This window comes from Argentina silus, assembly GCF_951799395.1.
Source record: "Argentina silus genome assembly, chromosome: 6".
Lineage (NCBI taxonomy): Eukaryota > Metazoa > Chordata > Actinopteri > Argentiniformes > Argentinidae > Argentina > Argentina silus.
Window position 1 is genome coordinate 15477781 of NC_139660.1, and position 23551 is coordinate 15501331.

Sequence of the window (23551 nt, forward strand, 5' to 3'; positions counted from 1 at the left end):
GAGGGGAGGAGACGTAAACAAATCAATAACAAAACGCACGTGGTGGAGACAAAAACTGAAGCAGAAAACTTTACATCTTTGATTAACATTACAGCAGCTCTAAAACCGGACGCAAATGAGACATTGCTATAAACTGTCTGCCATTACTTCGGGGATAAACTTTTGCTCTTTCTGATCCGTCTGACATTTCCACCCCATCTGTCATCCAGCTGTCAGCTTTCATTGGACACGACATAAGCTGCCCCCGATTTCCCGATACTCCATTTCTGTGGTGAACTCCTCTTCCCCGTTTTAATCACGACCAGCCTGACGGTTGACCAAATCATGCGCACCCAATCTTCTTGCACACACCGGAAATGACGTTGTCTCCTAGGTTGGTACCAATGGTACAGTAGGGGCCACAGAGGTCTGGTGGTCGGGGTGCCGAAGAAGTAGCAAACAGCGCAAGGCACGAGCTATCACTGTCATCTGCTGCACATGTTATATTATATTATATTATATTATATTATATTATATTATATTATATTATATTATATTATATTATATTATATTATATTATATTATATTATATTATATTATTTTGTATTGTATTCTGAATCAGATACATTGAATATCATTTATTTTGTTTTAAACACTCAAACTCTTTTAATTAATCAATCAATATTATAGCGAAAGGCATCAGCTATAGCGTATAACTCTACCAGGGATCGAACCGTGTCTCCTGCTGCTTACAGAGCAAGTGCACTGACCAACTGCATGGCTATAGGGTCTATACCATAGACATATACTGTATAATCATCATTGGTCTATACCTCTTCTGTGGAAGAGCGTGTCCCCACACCAAAGCCGCTTAACAACAATCAATAAAAAACCTTTGCCCACACTTCACCATTGCTAGTCCCTCATACTTCTCTGATGATGGCCTTGCGTTCACCCATCCAACCTTTGACACTAGTCACAGGTTATAGTGTGTGACACTAGCAAGAATTGAACCCAGGATCTCTTGCACCCAAATGGAATGCATTAACCACAGTGCTAACAGTGTTGATTCTCTTAGCCTGTTACCCTGTTCCTATAACACACTCACTAAGGGTCATTATTTGTAACAACAGTTATTCATCATACTTAAGCAAGTCCAACTATTGTTCTACTTCTTCTTCTTATTATTCCAATTCTTCCACCAAATTTGCCCAAAACTTCAAATTATCAACTCTGATAAAAGCTTTTTGATACCTATTAAACTTTTTAAACTATTTCGCTTTTTGTAACTCCAAAATCTCTCATCCGGTTAACATGGTGGAATGTTGATTTAGGCCAACATTCTGAGAGCCCCATTGTTATTGCAACTGCCATGGAACTTTCAGGACTCTTAGAATGATTACACAACAATGCACTCTAATTGCTACCAGTTCTACCCCACTGAAGCTACTCTCAACCACTTAACCAACCAATTATACCACTCTCAACCACTCAACCCTCTACCCACTCCACTGAACTACCCCAGGCTTATCCTATCTATCTATCTATCTATCTATCTATCTATCTATCGACCTTCTAACACACTATCTATCTAACCTTCTATCTTTCTAACCTTATATCTATCTAAACCTTCAACTACCTAGCATCATGCTTTCTTCTTAAGCACTTCACCAGTCACAACTGCTTCACTCAGTGTAACCCATGTGGATTGTTTTGATCTTTCTATACCTTCCCTCTCTCATCTATCCATCCTCTCTTTCATGTATCCATTCATCCATCCAATCAACCAAACTCTACATTAACCCTGATAAAAGCTTTCTGATACCTATTAAACATTTTAAACTATTAAGCTTTTTTAACTCAAAAAACTCTCATCGGGTTAACCAACCAACTCTACCACTCAATCAACCAACTCTCTACCCACTCCCGCTGGCTCATCCTACATGTATCTATCTATCTATCTATCTATCTATCTATCTATCTATCTATCTATCTATCTATCTATCTATCTATCTATCTATCTATCTATCTATCTATCTATCTATCTATCTATCTATCTATCTATCTATCTATCTATCTAACCAACCAACCAAACTATAACTTTATCCGCTACCATAATAAGACCATCCCACTTTATTTCAACTACCCAAATCTATCTATCTATCAAAACATCTTTAAACCTTTTCCACTGCCAAAATAAGCCCACACAGTTTCTTCTGGAACTTCTAGTTCTCTTTCTTGCAATGTTCTCACAGTAACTCCCCCTCCAATGTTTAAGCTATTCACACCAATCCAACTTTACAACGTGCAGAGAGATCCAAGTCGGTGCGCTATGACTTTTGGTCTAACTATCTATCTATCTATCTATCTATCTATCTATCTATCTATCTATCTATCTATCTATCTATCTATGTATTTTGTCTTCTCGCATATCTCTCTAACCGTCTCTCATATCTGCTTATATACTACCCTCTAACCATCTTATCCATTGGTCCATCCTACTAACTCACTTTCTTTCAACTACCCAGCAAATATATATAGCTATCATCCAAACCATCTTCAAACTTTCCACCCCTTGTCACTGCTTAACTTACATTGCTAACTTGCTATGCAATTTGCCTGGGACCGCATTATTTATCCTTTATCTCCTCCTAGTGGGTATTCTTATATTATACAGTACACAGGATTTCTTCAGGACATATTGTTCAAAGGCCTATCCTCCGATTCATCTTTGGTGGTCCATCCACTTCTAGAGAACGTTCATGTGACAGATGTTCCTCTAAACAAGTATCTTTATTTCTTTGAAGGCTTTGTTGCACAGGAAAGTCAAATAGTCAAAAGTCCTTTAGGACTCTCATAAAAACCCAACGGAAAAATCCCATAGAAACCCTTAGGGTTTTGGAACCAATCCTATATTTGTTTTTATATTATTTGTGTTATGGGATTTGTATGGGGCCAACATCCTAAAGGATTTTCAATAGGATTCCTTTGATTGTTTGGACCCAATCATGGGATTAGTTCACTCTATCTGAAAATCTTTTTTCAGAATTTTGAAAAAGAAGGCCACAATACTAAAATGTTTAAAAAATGAAACCCAGTCACAATTCACATTATACAGATGTTATTGTCACTCACGCTCCTGGCAGGTGCACCCCATACCCGGGATAGTACCATGGTCAGCGACAGCGTATGGTTAAGTTGCTATGTCTCCTGTTTGCATGGGAAACCGCAACTAGTGACATGATAGGTAAAGTCAATTTTGTTCGAGTACATAAGTATCCTGTTTTGTTCGCCAACACTATTCATGGTTGAATAATACGGTTTGTTTTTATTAATGACAGTACCAGCCCAATTTTTAACGCGATATTTGATATTAGGCTTTAATGCATAAATCCGCATCACAACTAAGGCCCCCCTATCGAGAGAGTGGTTCCATCCATGGACGCTTTCGCAGGCACTGACACAGCACGCCATCGGACGATTCATTAACAGAATTCTGTATATTCAACCTAAAATACTATGCTAGCATAAATTAATGTATAGCTAGCATATGATAGATATTGACACTACATTTACAGCGACACTGAAATCTTATTAACAACGCACAAGACTGTTGGCATGCAGTGGCATCATTTATTTCGCCTAGACTGAGCCAAGCACTTCAACTGCCTGGAAGGTACATTCTCTATCCTATTATTGTCCAAAATAGCTAGGTTGTATCGGCTGTTTTTCTTTTCAGCATAAATAGTCTGATGTAATATCAGTTATTATAATATTGTCATTCATGCATGTTTATAAATGTGTTAATACACTGGAAATTATACCAGGTCTTGCGCCGCCTGATCTCTGGCCCAGGACTTTGTGCAAGATAGAGGAGCAGGGAAGCAAGGGACACTGCAAGTTAGCTGGCTAGTTAGCTAGCTGGCTAGGTCAAGCTACTGTATTACCTCAATCTAATCTGGACTTGAACAGTACACACAGGTGGGACAGCACTGTCCCAGTTAAATGTATACTAGCTATCTAGCTTGCTTGAACTGAAGCCTTGATGATAATATAAAACCCCTGTATCTGACAGCAACTCACACTGGCAGTAGTATAGCAGACAGAGCTAAGCTTATCTCAGTCAACCAACACCTGACACAACACAGCGAGGTTATTATTATAGATCATCACTGTCATTAATTATTTCATGATATATCCTCCGACATATCCTTTGCTAAACATTTAATAGAATGAATGCAATTCTGTAATATATGATAAACATGATTTCTGAGGGAGATGACCTAGCCGACCAATGATCTCGAGGAGATGACAGGAGGTTTCCTAGTACTGTTTTAGCCAGGTAACTACAGTACAGTTGGGCAATGAATGATCCATACATTGTTGGATGCATTTATGGAGCTCATGCCAGGATGCATTTCATGAATGATTGTGTTTCTAAGTGGATACATTAGAGCTGATTATTTAAACGATAATCAGACTTTGAATAACCATTGATCAGCCCAATTGCACTATGTGCAATGTGTGAGTGACCTGATTTTACCTACTGTAGCAGCCAACTATCTAACGTTACAGAACTACTCACCCAGTGCCCATCTGTCAGACTATCTCAGAGCAGTTGATTATGTAATCATCAGACATAAGTCATAAGTTGTCAGGTCCCACAAAGTAGCCTATATTTATACTTCATTGAATATTCCTCATGTTCATTTCTTGATACATTTGATATTATTATTTATCCAGATTTACTGTACAATTGTGTTCTTTCATGCATTTTGAACCAATGAAAAATCACAGTAATAGCCTAGGCTATATACTGTATGATCCGTATGTTTTCTGGCTATGAGTGACTGTTCTGATTGCTAGAGCATTTTGTATGACACAAAAGACACAGTGTTTGTATAATCCAGTGTTAGTCTATAGAGGTCAATCCTGAATTGAGAGTTTTATGAGAGTGATCTAATGTGAAAATTAAACTTTGGCACATTTGATTTAGGCCTATTGCTAATTAAAACAAACCATGCTCATCATTTTGTGTTGTCATAACCCTAACCCATTGTTAGTCTGCCTCAAAATGTAGGCTACCTTCTCAAGATAATAAAGAAATCAACAAATCCCCTCACAAGGTGATGACACTATAACCCAGATATGCGCAAGTACAGTTTTAATCTTGCAATAATCACTGGATTAGCTAGAGACAAACCGTTTAAGCATTTGATAAACAGCTTGAGTCCATATGCATCTTTATAATCCTTCCCTGTGTAGGCCTGCAGTGTTATGAATGCCTTAACTTACAACCAACAAGGTCTATCATTAACTATAGATGGTGCTGCTAAGTGCAGGGTCAGATATGCATGTCACAAACATAAATGTGTAATATATGTTTGAATGTGCTGTGTCTCTAATTTTGCAGTTGTGCTTTTTATGACCCTGTAGCTTGGAAGGTTGGGGCCTAAGTTTGGAATCCAGTTGGTTATCACTATACCCGTGGGTCTCTTCACCAGCTCCTCATATCAGGATGTTATGAAGCCAGAGTCATGTCACCAATTTAATTTTAGATTCAGAGGCAACTCTAAACCGCTTGCTCTCTGTGAGTGAACACCAAACTGGAGCCATATGTGCATTTGCACTGGTTTTCCTGAAAAGAAGAAGAGGTGGTTGTGACTAGATAGATAGAAATAGATTAGGTTACATAAGAGCTTGCTCCCTGTGAGTGTGTGCATCCGGATCCGGCCCCATTGTGCTGTGGAATGATGCCAGGATCACTGTGCTAAGTGAGGATGCCATTAAAAGCAAGAAAAAGCCTTGTGGCAAGTTTTAGATGAGGGAAATCATAGAAGATGCAATAATGAATATCTGTATAGGTCAATTTTCTTTCAAAATAATCTTTAGTGAAATTACACTTTTTATCAGGAAGTTCAGTGTATGGCAGTATAGACCCACTGTCTTGGCCCTTTATATAGCTATAGATCCCCGGAGATCTCAGGAATGCTGAGATGGCAGGGCCAGAGCATACAGTAGGCTGACCACATGCACAGGAATGACGTCTGATTTCTAGTAAACCCCCCTTGTCCACCATTGTCTTGAGTTGTGTTCCCAGGCCCGTCTATTGATTTTATGCTTTGATCTGCTTTGAAAATTAGACATGCAGAAACCCTCTGGGGAGATCCTTGGCCATTGAAGTATTTCTTTTTGTAAAATCATACAGTGGGTGTTGTGGCACAGTTTTTCCACGAAGATACTGTTTCTTCAATCTTTGATTTGGCAGACTTCCTTTAAGATACCAATTTTGCAAGGGAAACCTCAGACAACCTCAGACGTTGGTTTGTAGTTTACCTTTTGAAATGAAGACACATTTGATTCTGTCTGATACTGAATGATAAAATGGATCTTGTTTTGAATGCAATAAATGAGTCTTGTTTTGAATAGAAATGTAGGTCTAACCCTCCTCTAGCCTTAACCCTAACCCTAGCCTTTACCCAAACCCTAACCCTAACTCCAGCCCTAACCCTAACTCCAAACCTAACCCTAGCTCTCGCCCTAACCCTAGTTCCATTGTTAACTGTAACCATAACATTTGCCCTGGGACTACCTGACTTGGCTTGAAATGTATGCTGTATTCATGACATGTCGGAATGAGGAAACATTTCCGACTTGGATACATACCTGAGTTTCCCACTTGGAGAGTATCAGAGTCAACCAATAGGAAGCTCTATGTAATAACTTATGTTAATTTGAACTCTGAGGTTCCCAGTTTCCGACTCTTCATGAATGCAACCTTAACCCAAGCCATTGCAACTTTAACCTATTTTGACTTTGCTGCTGTCCCCAAGCATAACCCAGACACATTTAGTGCTTTAACCATAACCCTAACCACTCAACCCTAGGGCAGTAATCTATTTTATTGGTATCCCACGACCTGGAGGACATAGTGGAGGGGATGGTCACATGTACCTGTGTGTTCTGTTCCTCTGATAGGCCTCGGCTAAATGGTGACAGAATTTCCACACGTGCAGGATAGGATGAGTAGTCAGAGGAGCACTTCACTGCCACAGACAAACACACATTTGTTGTGAATTACGCTTGGTGAATGGAGAGGGAGATAGAGGCACTCAAGGATTTGGCTTGTCAATGAATCCTTTCTTCACCATGCACAAGGGGGTGGGCACGCCGGGCATGAGCTCAGCACCCAGAGAAGCCCTGCCATTCAGCTTGGCAGTGCTAGCTCTCTGCCTCCCTCTGTTGGACAAAGAGTGGTATGGTCACAGATGGTGGATTTCTTTCTCTCTCTAGATGCTGAACTCATAACAGGCTTTTCCTTCTGCTGTATGATTTAGGATATATTATAACCACATGTTGGCTGATGGCTTATTTCCACATATTGAATGAGCTGCAAGCAGGCCCTCTTGTGGCTGTTCACGTATCTACAGTACCAACCCATCAGACAACCCCAGAGAGAGGTTAATGTTCCATTTTGAAGACAGTTACTAGACACTAGGCTATTTTTGCATAATTTCCATTGTATGTTTAAACCCAGAGGATTTGAGTCACTTTTTTGGTATACATCCCTTCTCCCCTTCCCCCTTCCCCTTCTCCCCATCCCTTAAACTCCCTGGGGACTGGTGAGAGAGCCCCAGTGCCCCACCCCTGTGGGAGGTTCTCAGCCGAGGGGGCTGTTGTGGTCACATACAGTGGCAGATGAGTGCTTACTCCCTAGGGAGGGCTGGGAGTGGAGAGTGCTGTCTGTCTGGGCTGGGGCTCAGGCCTGGGGCTCAGGTCCTCAGAGGGTCAACATGACACTGGGGTTGAGCCTCAGCCTCCCTTCCTCTCCTCCAACATGACAACACACACACACACACACACACACACACACACACACACACACACACACACACACACACACACACACACACAGGAACGGTGAACAAAACACCACCGGGGGAGAGGTAATGTCAGCAGCCCAGCTCAGCTCACTTGATCAGTTTCCCTGATGTTGCCCTCTCCCCTTGTGTTCACTCTTGTCTCTCTCCTGACTGGAAGCAAGGGCAGAGAGCAGTTGGCAGCCTGCTGAAGACACTGACTAGGAGTTATTGACTGATCAAGTAATGTGATTGGATTGTTTTTCCATTTTAATTTGTGAAGCTGACTTTGATCGAATCGATGCGGCTGTTAGTGTGTGTGTGTGTGTGTGTGTGTGTGTGTGTGTGTGTGTGTGTGTGTGTGTGTCTACTTTTCCTGTGTACACATGTTTACTGTTGGATGGTTGAGTGGGCTATGAAACACTCATAAGCTTTGCATAAACTGACCACTAGAGGCCACTGTTGATCTCCTTATGAAATTCATAAATGGCATAACAGATGGGGAACAAGACTACTGTGTAGATAGATGATGTCGGCTACATTTCATTCTAATAGATCTACAGATATACTTCTTCAATATTGTTGGCCTATATTCTTACAATTTGTCTTTAAACAGAAGCAATTGTTAGAATTTATTGTGGTCATGTCAAGCCATATACTGTAGGCCATATGAGGACTCAGATACAAGGTACAATCATGAGATGCAAAAAAAAGAGGCATGCATCGCCGTGAACCCTTTATTTGACAGCCACATGAATATTTCACAAAGCCCACAGCTCTCCAAAGAATGCCTGCATGTGTTAGCCTGTGGCTAGGTGGTGTTACTGCATTGCATTCTGACATGTTAGCTTTTGACAGGGCTCTACTGTTTGTAGCTTAGCTAGCGATGACTGAACAACGTTGCATCCCTCTGGTGCTTTGGTAAACTTAATGTAGGCTAGGCTAATAAGTCATGTCAGTGAAGCAATTGGTGTCTTGGTGTCGTGATTGATATAGCTTGAGATGCATGTGAGCTGCACATCAAATGGATGTCCATGCATCACGCATGCATGGAATCACAGCGCTGTAATTGCCCTGATCAGTCAGTCAGTGTCCTCCCCCCTTCAGCCCTTCTTTCTCCTCTTCCACAGGCAACGCCCACCCCACCATCCTGACACATCCATCCTCTCTTTTGGAGGGGCCATAAATGCACTGTGGCTCTGTGAATTTGAAAGAGTCCCTCTCCCGACCCCCCCCTCCACCCTACCTGCCAACCACCGCCCTCAACACCACCACCCCCATACCACCTCTTCATGTGCAGGCTGGAGGAGGAGAGGCTGAGGCTCAGATGATCCTGCGGCCTGCCGTAGCCAAATCACTCCAGACAGGGAAGACAGAGTAGAGAGGCTCTCTGAAGGGAGGGCTGCCTGCGAGGCGAGGCCTGCCATTCCCGCCAACCCTGGCAGAGAGCTCCGTTCCCCCTTTTGATCCTTCGGCCTGTGAGATGCCCTCTCCCCCTAACGATGGAGGTGAGTATGACATGACATCCCCTCTCTCGCCGGCATGACATGGCCGATTACCTCTCACTGTGGCCTCACACACACACACACACACACACACACACACACACACACACACACACACACACACACACACACACACACACACACACACACACACACACACACACACACACAGATACACACACCACACACACCTTTCACACACAAACACAAAACCTGAGGCCTCAATAGTGGGTCTGACAGTGCCTATGTACTGTACACTCTGCGAATGAGAATAGGAGCTTCAGCACCACAAAGCAAGACCTCCTCCTTTGTTATTCCTGTTTGCACCTGATTTGTTCACAAATGGGCTTTTATTTGTGCAAGGGGCGATACATATGAATACTCCCTCCCTCTCCTGCCACCCTGGGCTGTAGCTAATCTTGTACAGTGGCTCCCCTCCTACCCTGCAGAGGATCAAGGAACATCCCCCGTGAACGGACCATCTGCGGGCTCCTACCAGAGCAGTGGGAAGAGGAAGGTCCGCACCAAGAAGAAGAAGGGTGCCATCACCGCCAACGTCGCCAGCACCAAATATGAAATCGGTACGATCGGGAACCTCTTGACTGTTTATCAAAGGCTTGATCCAATCTGTCCAGCTCGGAAGCTGGGGTAGGGTAAACAAAACATATGTCTCTAGTTTGGAGGTGCCAGTGTTGCAACCTGGCTACAGATATGTATTGGCTTGATCCAACTCCTCTGACCATATCGCTGTCATGTGAGTTGGTACTTGTAAGGCATGACAAGGGCTTAAGAGATGGGTAAAGCACAGACAGATCTGTGTCCAGGCTAGTGTTAACCTGCAGGGTTAACATGCTCTGCACCATGTTGAATTGAATCAAAACATTGGCTAATCTAATTTGACATGGTAATTTGAACAAACCCAGTTGTTGTTGAAAATCTTAAACAAGAACTATACCATCAAAAATATCAAACGCAGTTCACCCCTGTCAAAAGATAAATAAATCTCAAGTGAGGTAATTTGACTTGGCAGTGGATTTTACAGGAAAGGGATGAAACAGCGGAGTAAGCATTTCTCAAGTATTGTGTAAATTGGGTGATGGTATCTCAGGGGTGAACCTCCAACCTCAGAATGTATGTCGTCAGCAGCATACAGAGAGAAGGCTGATGGATAGAGGGATGTGGTGGTAGGTAGTTGGATGTCTAGCTGTGAACCTCTTCTATAGCTGTGAGGAGACTCTCACTTTGGCCATTTTGGAGCCTTATAGCAGGCTTCAAGTGTAGTAAAAGAGCATTAAAAACCAGATGGACTATGCATTTTTGCAATTGCCAAATTTGCACCTGTGTCTTTTTCAAAATTGATACCATTAATGGTTAAGGTTAAAGGTTATAATAGACAATACTGTGGAAGATCTGTTAGGATTCTCAATGCTTTGTCTGTTAAAGGAATGCCAAAACGACAATAAATCTGGCACTCAGTGAACCGTACTGTGCCACTAAGAGTTGGTTGTACCTTCATTCATGTCAGGGACAGCAGAGCATAAGGCATAGCAGGTAAACCTGTGTAGGTAGTGAACCTCTTGCAAACCGTAGGTTTTGTTTTGTTTTGGTAGAATGCCATTCGACCTTTTGGTGTAACTGGATTGATGCAGACACATCAAAACATGTTTTACTTGTTAAAGTGCCATTACACAACATTAGGTTTAGCATCTCCAGGTTTGTGAAGGCTTTCAAGAAATTAATTAATACCTTGTTTCGTTAGGGCATATGAATTTTTCATTAGTTACTGAATAATAAATAGTCATTGGATTAATGTTCAAAATGTGCCGGCCACCTATCTCTCATACTTTGGGTTTCCAGTGGGATTTGAATACATTACGGGCCATTAATTTATCTTTTTGAAAAGGCATTACGAATGACTGCTCTGCAGCCATTTCACTGATGGTAAATATTGCTCTGAGCTTTTGATCCATAAGGTCTGGTACTCATTTCACTGTAATGGATGCATAAACAGAATCTCTCTGCATTTCAAAATATTAAGATGGAATATTGAAATATTTGATGTATTTTCAATGTATTTTTTTTAAAATTATTTTACGTGTTTTTATTTTAGGCTGATCTGTTGGCATATTCCATCAATTGGTCACATCAGCACATCTTAGTGCCAACATAGTTACAATTAGATCATTTTAGTCAAGTTTTATTTTATTTTTTTATGTATACAGGTAGCCTATTGGGAAATATAATGTCCTTGACTCCTATCAGAGCCCTGAATGACATGAGTTGTTTATGTCTTCCAGTTCGTATAGCCATCAATGAAATGGCCTTCCTGAAAACCAGAGATGAGGATGAAACTGCCAACCTCATCTGGAATGACTCGGCCGTGCAGCATGAGAAAATCGCTGAGCTCAGGAACTACCAGGTAAGTACTGAGCGAATGTCTTTGTTAGAGTGGTTTTTAGCTGTAGTGAGAGGTATGATAGTGTACTCCCAAGTGAAAAAATATATACCTTAAGTATACTTTTATTATTATCATATTTCTAGTATATTTGATTGTAAATATACTTAAATATATTAAAGGCTACTAAAATGACCCAGCTTAAATTGTGCTAAAGTTGTATGTAATATACAATATATTTAATATACTTACAATAGATTATCTGAAATGTACTTTCAACACACTTAGAATCTTAGTCATCTTGAAAGCTACTGACAGATGGTATGAAGTGTATTAGAAGCGTGTTCATAATGTGTCACTAGCATATTTCTGTGTATACTAAAAGTACACTTCAAAAACAAAATTATAGTATACTTTGAGTAAGTACACAGTATAACAAAGTCAGTACAGCTTTAGTGGAGGCTACTTCAAGTAAGTATAGAAAACATATATATAACATAATATATTTTAAGCATATTATTTATATCCACTTAAGTATATATTTTTTCGCTTGGGCTGTGTCCCAGAATGAAGGGGGTTGAAGGTTAAAAGAGGAAATTCGTTGGCTACTTTGCTTCAAACCCCTATGATGTCTTTTCAAAACAGAATTAAAAGCTTTTCTGAGAACTCTGGAATGCATGTTTTCTTGCAACCAAATTCTATTGCTGTTGCTTTGCCTTTCTGATGATCGGTCCATATTAAAAAAGAATAATGTGAAAGAATAGTTTTTCCTATTTCTTTCAACTGCCATTGACTCACCTGTGGAGCAGGTGCTCTCCTTGATAGGTCAATCGCGGTGACCAGCCGGGTCCCCGTGGTCCTTAGCTACTGTCATGGCCCTTTAGTGCTGTGTCACACCAGGTGACAGTGGGCCATGGTCATGCAAGGTGAGCTAGCCTCAGCCTCATCCTCAGCTGCAGCCAATGGACCATGATGGAACTGGAGCTCAATGAAGCCTTGACTTTAGTTTGACTGGAGTTTCCTAGGCTGGGTCGGGCAGGCTCCCCCCTGGGCTTAGTGCTGCTTACACACTGCTCTGCCTCTGTATCCGTCACCAGCCAAGAGAGGAGAGGAGAGATGAGGGGAGAGGAGAGGAGAAGGGAGGAGAGAGGGCATGGCTGGGTCTTTGCGTCCCCCGGCATCTTCCCAACACAACAGCCCTGTCAGCTCACATGAAACGCCTGCTGGCCAGTCATCATGGTGCCAGTCACTTTAGAATGCTAGAGACTCTTAATCTGTCTCTCTCTCTATACCTCGCTCTTTCTCTCTCACCTTGTGGAGGGAGAAGGGAGGGAGGGAGGGAGGGAGGGAGGGGGAGATAGAGGGGGAAAAGGAGAGAGAGAGAAGTGGGAGAGAGATCGAGAGAGAGACGCCAGTAGCGATGCTGTCACAAATAGGAACACACAAAGGTTTCCTGAGGTCTTTGTGCTAGTTTGAAAGTGGCCCTACTTGCGTTTGACCTCTCCCACTGCTGTGTGAACTTGGCCCTCTCAGTTACCGCCATGTGTTAGCCATCTATCTTCTCAACCTGCTATTTGATTATACTGGACAGTAATGATCGATTAAATCACTGCCCCAGTCAGAGGAAATACGGCTTTGCAGAGTGAGGATAGTGGAAGTGTAGGTTGAGAAAAATAGGTTAGACACCCTAATACCTTCATTCGAGGTAAATGCTCAGAACATACCATATGCTTCTGTGGCACTTATTACATACTGCATAAAGCATTTGTATTGTTTGAGATTTCAGCTGCAAACGAATCCTTTTCGTTGTTGTAGAATTATAGTAACTAAAAAAAAAGAAAAGAGGAGAAAAATCCCTAAACAATTGGTTTTGATTTCTACTCATGATGCCTCTCACAGATGCCATAGCTTTCAGCATAATTGTGAGATTTCTTCCGAATTTCTGAATCCCTAATTACATCTGTGTCATACGGATACTCACAGATTCCTTTCACACGCATGTCCCCCCCCACCCCCCCCTTTTTTTCTTTTCTCTGATTTACTCTGAAAGTTTGCTGTCAAGCCGCAGTTCATACGAGCCTAATTAACGTCCCCTGTTTAGGCTCATTTGGTCAAAGTATACCGAAACCCATGTTTTTTTTCCCCTCCTTGCACATTCAAAGCAATTCATTCATCTGTCACTGGCTACAATTGCAGGAGCTCCGATGCAGAACCAATTACCTTGCTTCTTGGAGTGGAGATTGATCGTCTTTTTTCCCAGTTTTAAATTAAAAAAGATGTGGTAAACTAAATAAGGGGTTAAGAAAGGTCCTGCAGTCACCTTTTGTTTTGAGTCCGTAATTGGGCATAAATGTCAGAACATGTAATCGCACTTCGGGCTTCTGGCTTTTATGTTTGAATTGTTTTAGGGGTGGGGGGTAGGGGGGAGGTGAACAGCATAATGGCCTTAACAACATTATTATGTCTGCGTGTCCTTCTGTAGAGAATTAACCATTTCCCTGGGATGGGGGAAATCTGCCGGAAAGACTGCCTGGCAAGGAATATGTCCAAGTAAGTGTTTTTCTTGTACATGTTTAAGTTAAGACTAAGCATTACACAAAGATTGTTCAGTTCAACAAACTTATAGTGAGCATATTCCTCTTTTCCCTTGCCATCCCCCTATTCCCCAACACGTGTAGAATGATCAAGAGCCAGCCACAGGAGTACAGCTTTAGTCCCAAAACATGGATCTTCCCGGCGGAGTACACCCAGTTCCAGAACTACGTCAAGGAGCTGCGGAGGAAACGCAAGCAGAAGACCTTCATCGTGAAGCCCGCCAACGGAGCTATGGGTCACGGGTAGGTCAGGGGTGATAGTCTCAGAGCACTCTGAATGACTGACTGACTTACTGACTGACTGACTGACTGCCCTGCCCTGAGGGAGACAGAGAGAGAGAGAGAGAGAGAGAGAGAGAGATGGCCCTGAAATAGGCGTCTATGGAAATGATAACACGCCAAATCTATATTACATAGTTCAGTGGAAAGACTAAAGCGATACTTATAGTGGGCCTCATTTTCAAGTCCATTCCCCGAAGGTCTCTGCATGTGATTATTGACTCCCATCACCAGAGCCCTGGTCAGATTAGAAATAGAACTGGCAGCTTCAGGCTGCTTCTCTCACGCTTGTGTGTCTCCCATTCAATAGACAATGGCAGGAGACTCTCAGACCTTGAAGCGCCAAGGTCAAGTATTTCAAGGGTATTTCAACTGAATTAGGCCTCTGTAGTTTAATGTGTCTCCCAGAAAGAGCTTCTTAATGAATATTCTATTTTACCTTGAACATTTACCTCGCCATCTGAAAGGTTGCATCTTTCTTCATTGTTGTACATTATGTGGCTTCTCTGGAATTATGCAAAGTAGGTAGATATGTATTTCAGACAGTATTCTAAAGAAGCTTTTTAGCCTTGTGCTGTTGTATTCTGAGCCTGTATTTACACTTGGCACCAATAGATGGAGGTATTGACGTGCAGATGTGTGTGGATTGCCTTACACTCTCTTCTTTGTTTGTCCTTCTGGTATATGAGCATTACTTATGGCCTCATGCTACAGTAAGCCCTTATTTATTAAAAAATAAAAGCTGGCAAAGGCTGAATTATTGCAATACATTAAGAAAGTGAAAGATGATGAGTTTAGCTTGGCCACTTGGAGGAGGAAGTGAGAGATTAGATTTGAGAAAAAGCACAGCGTGACGCAGGAAATTAAGTTATATCTTCCCCCGTAATTTATTTTCCGTCTGAAAACTAAATGAAGTTATTGTTTGTGTCTGAACTGAAGCTTGTTAAAAAGTGTCAGGCTTAAACACAAGATCCCCACTGGTGCCAAATTAAACAGCCAGTGAAAGTGGGCTTTGATTACCTGACAGGGGTGCTCATCAATCATGTCATCTAATTTACTGCTCTGCGCTACAAATACTTTTAACCCTGTCCTCATCATCTACTGTACTGTCTCTTTCTCCGAGTTAGGAAACTAATCCTCACCTCATCATCTTCTTGCTAGTTTAGACCTAGTCCTACTTCTTTCTATTGTCGACATTGTACTTTGAAAGATATGAGTTGAAAAACTGAAGTTCACGTCTATTAGCCTATTAGTAAACCTTTCCTAAGCAGCTCTTATATTAAGCTATATGTACATTTTAAATATTGTTTCAGTGTTTTGACACAGTGATTGTGTAATTAATTAAGAACACGATTAGCCATTATCAACACTACTTTGACATACTCTCTTTGTACTCACATTGGAGTTTATTTGTCTATTTGCAGGTTAATACTGTAGTCCTATTCCCTCTGATCTGATAAGCCCAAGATTGGAAACACCATAAAACAGAACTACGTTTCCTAGTTTCCCTCTCGTAGCTTACTGCCGCAGAGGCTCTCTACATCGTCCAGGCCAAACATTCCCCACTCACATGAAACACAAGGGAAGAAAAATGTATGTAACCAATTTAGCTAACTCTGAGTGATGGTGATATGTTTTAGACTGGACCAGGTTTTCTTAAAGGCGGACTGTTTGGAAAACACCCCTCGCCCCCACTCACTGCCACAGCACGTGAGTCCAGCTAACTATAGCCTGCGTACTATAACCCCTGAGTGCCACTGACAAGAGACCAAAGCAAATAAATGATGGTGGGGCTTGAAATGGACCAGAATGTCTTTTCATATTAACCTGCTCAGAGTCAGAGGCCGTAGAACCTCATTTGATGTAGTTTGCTGCTACTCCAAGGATGGAGTTTGCCTGGGACTGTTTGCGCCAATATATCAAATCTACAATGCACTCCAGATGCTGTTCTAGTGCTCATTATGCACAAGCTTTTATTTAGACTAATTAAGCGGGACAATGCACAATAACAACATTTCTGAAAATACCAGTGCAGTGGTCAGCCAAACAGCCCGTTTTCAATCATGAATTTGTATACATTACTTGTGTGGTTTTAGCATTTGTAATGTATATGTTAAAGCATTGAGAGATGACTCGTGTGTTTTCTGTCCAGGATCTCCTTGATACGGAACTTTGAGAAGCTGCCGGCTCAGCCTCAAGACCATTTCATAGTGCAGGAGTACCTAGACAAGCCTTTTCTTATGGAGGGCTACAAGTTTGACTTGCGGATCTACATCTTGATCACGTCCTGCGACCCACTGCGCATTTTCCTCTACAACGACGGTCTGGTGAGGATGGGCACGGAGAAATACCACGCTCCCAACGAGGCCAACCTGGTGAGGCTGACACACACACACACGCACACGCACACTCGCACACACACACACACACACACACACACACACACACACACACACACACACACACACACACACACACACACACACACACACACCAGATGCCTCATGTAATATTAAGCCTATGCTTTTCACCCCAAGGTTTTGACTCCTGCACCTGCTGAATCCCACTCTGTTACCAATGTTATTCCCCCCCCCACACACACACAGACACACACACTGACCGCACTCTGTGGTATTGTCTTACACACATAATGACATATGAGAGAATGAGTCATGCCATTGAGATTAGTGTTGAATAACAAACATGTAGTCTGACTGCCAGCCTGCTACCAGGGGATAGACTGGCACAACATTACTGACCTACGGGCACGGATGGCATCTTTTCCTTTGGCCATGGGAAGGGGTGCCTTGTCGTATTGTTTGTGATAGAAGAAAAGCGGTGTTTCCTTTCGACTGATTTGAAGTGATGTATTGGTGAGTGACTTGGTTCCTTTCCCTCCCCAGAGCCAGCTGTACATGCACCTGACCAACTACTCTGTTAACAAACACAACGAGAACTTTGAGAGAGACGAGACGGCGGACAAAGGCAGCAAGAGGTCCATCGGCTGGTTCACTGAGTTCCTGCACGCCAACAACTACGACGTGGCCAAATTCTGGGGGGATGTCTCCGTAAGTGTACACACACACACACACACACACACACACACACACACACACACACACACACACACACACACACACACACACACACACACACACTGTACATTACACAGGACTCTTTCGCCGGTGTTTGATGACTTTTGTTATGACAAGGATTCAACAACCTCCAGAGCTTGTTTTGCTTTTGGATGAGTGAAGTCAAAACAAATCCCACGTTCTTGGAAGAGTCACTTCCTTCTCCTGCTCTTGGTTTCTGTCCGTCCAAACACCTTTCTCGAGTTTATTTTCTTTCATCTTGTCTGAATTGGGGGCATTTTTTTGCGCGGTGCATGTTCTTTTTCTTAAATCCCTCCCTCCCTCCCTCCCTTCCTCCCTCCCTCCCTCCCTCCCTCCCTCCCTCCCTTCCTCCCTCCCTCCCTCCTTCCCTCCCTCCCTCCCTCCCTCCCTCCCTCTCTCCCTCCCTCCCTCCCTCCCTCCCTCCCTCCCTCCTTCCCTCCCTCTCTCTGACCTTGGCGCAGCTGTTTCTCTCTCTGTCCGTAATCATCTCGGCAGCGTCTGCCTCCGTCCTCCATTTGATTCTCATGCTAGCAACGTTCATCCTCTCTACAGTCCCGTTGCTTATTATGGCCTGTCTCGCCCTCAAACCACCACCACCACCACCGCCCCCTGCCTCCTCTCTTGCTCCCCCATATTTCCTCCCTTAACCTCTGGCCTGGCTCCAAAACATACTCCTTTTTTTACCTCATGACTTTTGACACTTTATTCTCCGTCCCTAAGCGGGGGCCTGACCTGTGACTACTGGTTCTACCCTCCATCGCTTGATAACATGATGTTGAAATCTTGTCTCGCTCCCTCTCCCCCACTCTCTCTCTCTCTCCTCCATTGCCTCCCTACTGTCGCCATCTCACCATATCTGATATCTCCCTGTGTCACCTTGTATAACCTCCACTTCCGATCTATCCCCCGGATGATTCCATTTCCTGTCTGCATCAGTCTGTTGACACCTCCGCTCCGGCACTTTTAATCCCACACCTCTCCTCCACCTTGATTCTCTCGAACCTTCCCTCCTTCCCTCTCTGCTGCTCACACCTCTCCTTCCCTTAACTCTCTCTCTCTGTCTCTCTCTCTCTCGCTCTCGACCCTGGGTTAGTTTGTTACTGTGGTCTGTAGCCCACAGTGCCCGGTCGAGCAACACTCTGTTATCTTTGCTGTCTTTCTGAGGGTTTCACTCTGTCTCTGAGCAAAACACTGTCTCACTCTCCCCACTTTTTTTCAAGTTTTGCTCACCTCTGTGTATTTTCTCACTGCATGTTTCCTTTCAACTATACTTCATGCATAGATTTTTTTACAGATAGATTTGTCCATTTGGATTCTCTCAGTCAAGGACAGAGAGATTATTAAGGCCAAATGCTAACTTGAGACTCAGGGAACTTTCATGTTAATCTTAAATTGACCTTGATAGTGTATTTCTTGTTAGGACTTGAACCTTGAACAGTGGTAGCACTATTCTGTGATTTCTTATTGATATAGATGACATCTGAGGTGAGGCCGCCTTTATCCTCTCTGTAAGATCCACAATGGGTCAAAGATGCCTGGTTCTAGTACACACACACACACACACACACACACACACATACACAACCACAGCATGGTGGATGAGCCAGCCTGTGTTAGCTGGGCATCTCTCCACATGGTACCTGCCTGCATATCTCTTGTTTCCCCCCACTGTCTATCTGCGATACACACAGACCTGTCCTTCCCCCAGCGATATTTACACACACACATACACACACACACACACACACACACACACACACACACACACACACACACACACACACACACACACACACACAGACACAGACACACACACACACACACACACACACACACACACACACACACACACACACACACACACACACACAGACACACACACATACACACACACCTGGCCTGTCTCAGGCCTGATAAGAGAACACAGGGCCTGGCCTCTGCAGCTCTGTCTCCCTCTGTATCTCTCTGCCATACCAGCACACTGCTGCTGGGTCTGACTGATGCAGCCTGAGCTGCCTCCCAATAGAAAGACCTTCTCTCACGGCCGTCGGCTGCGCTCTCTGCACTGTCCCTAGTCCTGCTGTGTGTGTGTGTGTGAATGGACTTGTATGCCTGTATCTGTGTCAGAGGCACCGTGGGTGTCAGTATAGGCAGGTGATAGGCTGTTATCACTTATCACTGGGTTGGGTGGGCTGGTGTGTAAGCAAGGTACTCATGGTCAAGACAAGACGGGGGCTGTGTACAGTAATCCAAATACCTGGACACAGGACAGGACTGTGAATTCATAAATTCATGAAGAATACATTTTTTTAGTCAGAAACATAAATATCTATGTAGATATAATGCTGTGGTCACTTGTATTAGCCAAAGAATATATCAATCCAAAATGTATTAATAGTATTTATTTATATATTTAATTAGTATTTTATGAAAAATCAAGAAATGTAAAAGTTAACATTTTTAGGCCATCTGTCCATGAATTGGATTTGTAGACTCCTTAGTCTCCTCCATCCAGACTGTGTGCTGACAGGATTCTGTGTCTGTGTGTCGACAGGAGCTAGTAGTGAAGACACTGATCGTGGCCGAGCCTCACGTCCTCCACGCTTACCGCATGTGTCGACCGGGCCAGCCACCAGGGAGCGACAGCGTCTGCTTCGAGCTGCTGGGCTTTGACATCATCCTGGACCGCAAGCTCAAACCCTGGCTCCTAGAGGTAGGTTGCTGCTGGAGAGAAATACCACTGGGCTTCTGACTGGTTCTGTTGTATTTTAGGAACTGAGGAAGTGAACATGGGGTTTGGGTGTCATTTTCATTTCAGTTAGGTTCATTCAGGACGCAAACTTTTTTTTTGCAAAGTACCCTATGTTATTATTGAGGATATTTCTACTCTTCCGTTGTTTGACTTCACATCTGTAATTGACATCAACCCCAATTGAACATTTAAAATGAGAAGCTCTGTTCTACCACGAAATCAACCCAGAATTAAGTGAACTTTGTTTACTCAACAATAGAATATTTGTTCCATTACCATGGCCACTGAAACAGAACCTTTAAACGTAGACACACGTAGAGGGGTTATCCTGTGTTGTTCATATTGTTTTTATATGTTTTGTCATTTACACCTATCAGGTGTACAGGACTGTGGAAAATAAAACAGGATTGGAAGCATTTGCATCTATCATTCTGGTGGTGGTGCTCTGTGGCTGTCTCCCAGTCAGAGGGGACGGGTGCCTCTGTCTGCTGTGTTTCAAACTCCCGATGGGGTGATGATGTGACAGCGGTGATAAACTGAAATAATGTCGCATCCACGGGACATAGAGGCTGCCTCACACTGACTGATACCATAAACACAGGCTGATTTTGCTTACACTCCGACCCGGTGTGTGAGGAAGCGAACACACATACATGTGCGTACACACACACACACACACACACACACACCATACACACACACACATACACCATACACACACACACCATACACACACACACACACACACACACACACACATACACCATACACACACACACACACACACGCACACACACACACCGAGCAGAGCAGTTATATAGGTCAGGACTGCAGGTTGACGAGCAGATAGGCTCCGCTCTCTTAGTCTCAGTCTGTCAGGATTGGAGAAGTCCGGTCCTGGATTTCCATCTTCCCAGACTGATGTCAGCCAGTTAAAGCATGACCTAAATCCTTTAACCCAAAGTGCTGCGCGCCTTTTTTTCCACCCCACAAATTGACTCTAGGATGTGAAATGCCTCTGGGATAATTGTTTGTTTCTGCCATTGCGTGAACCCAAAATAAATCAGCTTTTTAAAAGCCTCAGATTTAAAAGCGCCGTTTGGTAGTTGGTCTTAGTTTCAGCCGAGTCATCACAGAACGCATGTCTCATAACTACCTGGCTCTCTCCAAGGTTCTATTGTGTATGTGTGTGTGGCTGAATGACAAAAGGACACAGGGAAAGTGAAGCATTCTCAGTGACTGCTAATACCAATGCCATGCAAGTTTTGCGCCCTGTGTGTGTGTGTGTGTGTGTGTGTGTGTGTGTGTGTGTGTGTGTGTGTGTGTGTGTGAGAGAGAAGGCAAACAGCCGTGGATGCAGTTGTTACACTCCACCGGTAATGATCCCCCCAGTGCTAGTACCAGCCCTGCCATAACTCTCATCAATTAACATCCTTGTCAGTTCCACCCGAAAAAAAACCTTGCCTCTCTTTCACGCAACATTTACACCAACAATCATTTATTTCCAAAATTCAAGTGATTAGTCAGGAGACACTTGCAAGCACAGAACCCTCCTCGGTCCCCTACTGCATGTTCTATGAAGCCTGAAAATAACTTTATTAGTTTACTGTGCTGCTGCCTAGTTGCTGTAGGTGGTTGGTTGTAGCCTATACATTCAGTAGTGATGCACGGTGTACTCACCAGATATCTTAACCAATAGCAACTTCTCAGATACAGATAGAATTTCACTTAGACCATTACAACATTTTAGGGCAAAGTTAATATTTTCCCTTGTCTGTCAGTATCTCAGCGTTGTAGATTTCAAACCAGAAATTGGGCCAGAAAGTTAAACACAATCTAGGTAGACTGAGATTGTTTGACTTTGGAGACTTCATATCTCAGGTTACCTTGCTGGTGTCACCATAGATTACATGGAGCCTCTTAGGTTTGGCTTTCCCTCTCCTGGTGCCGCCGAGACTTTTCCGTTCTGCTCTTTAGAAACGACAGAGCTGGTCAGGCGACACTCAAACTGAACCAGGAAATGAAACTTCAGGCCTTATAAATTCTGAGCAGGTCGGCTACCTAAAAGGTAGATGGTATCGTAGAGAAGAAAATGTCAAATACGATTACTCTGCTACTGCTGTGTGTGTGTGTGTATGTGCGTGTGTGTCTGTGTGCGTGCGTGTGTGTGTGTGTGTGTGTGTGTGTGTGTGTGTGTGTGTGTGTGTTGGGGGAGGTAGACCTACGTTTCAAGAAAAGAGCATGATTGCGTTTCACATCCTGCAATTACCCTGAGAAAGTCGCCACAGCTTTGACAAGTCATTCAGCATTGTGTGGCACTGAAAACACCCTTGATTAGGGGACACACTCACTATAGCCTCGCTGTACAGGCCCTCGGTAGAGCGCAGGTGATTTGCGAATGAATGGGCACAAAAAGAAATCAACTGAGCTTGAAAAATATAGAAAATTTACTGCTGATATTCAGAAAAGAGACTGTATACACACCTGCTAAATAATACCAATAGTCACTTCAGTGGCCGTCTGTCGGGAGAAAATAGAGGCAGGAGAGGTTCCAGGCGGACCAAGGGCAGGCGTCAGACGGGGTTCATTGTACTGAGCGAAGAGAAAGACAGTCTCTTTTGTGCGATCCTTATCTTAATTCCCTGGGTTTTCAACACTGGTTTTACCTCCTATTGACATTCAAAACATCCCAGTTACACAGGGAAAAGACACACAAATGGTGTAACCCTAGAATGCCTCACTTTCATTATCTCGCCATGGCAGCGTCTGCATCTTGTATACAGCAGGTGTTTTATTCACCCTAACCCCCCCGCCCGCTCACCGACTGGTTACTCTAGCTTTGTCATTGCCGATAGCTTTTTCACTCTCAGATCTGACAGGTTCAATTGTTTTGTTCATTTCTGTTTTTGTGCGCACACATGCAAAAAAAAAGTCGAAAAAAGTAAAGGAAAATGAATACATATTGAGAGGTCAGGAAAGCCAAGATGGGCTTCTTAGGAAAACACAGCTAGGAACAGAACCAAGCAAAGGGGTTCAGTATGTGGGGGTGTTTGTCGAAGAGAAAAGGGGGTC

The 23551-nt window shown here is 43.2% G+C and overlaps 1 protein-coding gene across 1 annotated transcript in view; it reads left to right on the top strand.

Annotated features, from left to right (window-relative positions):
* Positions 1–9321: 9321 nt before the first annotated feature.
* Positions 9322–23551, top strand: part of ttll7 (tubulin tyrosine ligase-like family, member 7) — a gene marked incomplete at both ends in the record, with an annotated part of 41517 nt that continues 27287 nt past the window's right edge. The window contains 8 exons of the mRNA XM_083672315.1: positions 9322–9346; positions 9793–9924; positions 11641–11762; positions 14221–14288; positions 14417–14575; positions 16764–16986; positions 17515–17679; positions 20282–20440. Coding sequence (XP_083528441.1) covers positions 9322–9346; positions 9793–9924; positions 11641–11762; positions 14221–14288; positions 14417–14575; positions 16764–16986; positions 17515–17679; positions 20282–20440 — 1053 coding nt within the window. The remainder of the gene's footprint in view (positions 9347–9792; positions 9925–11640; positions 11763–14220; positions 14289–14416; positions 14576–16763; positions 16987–17514; positions 17680–20281; positions 20441–23551) is intronic.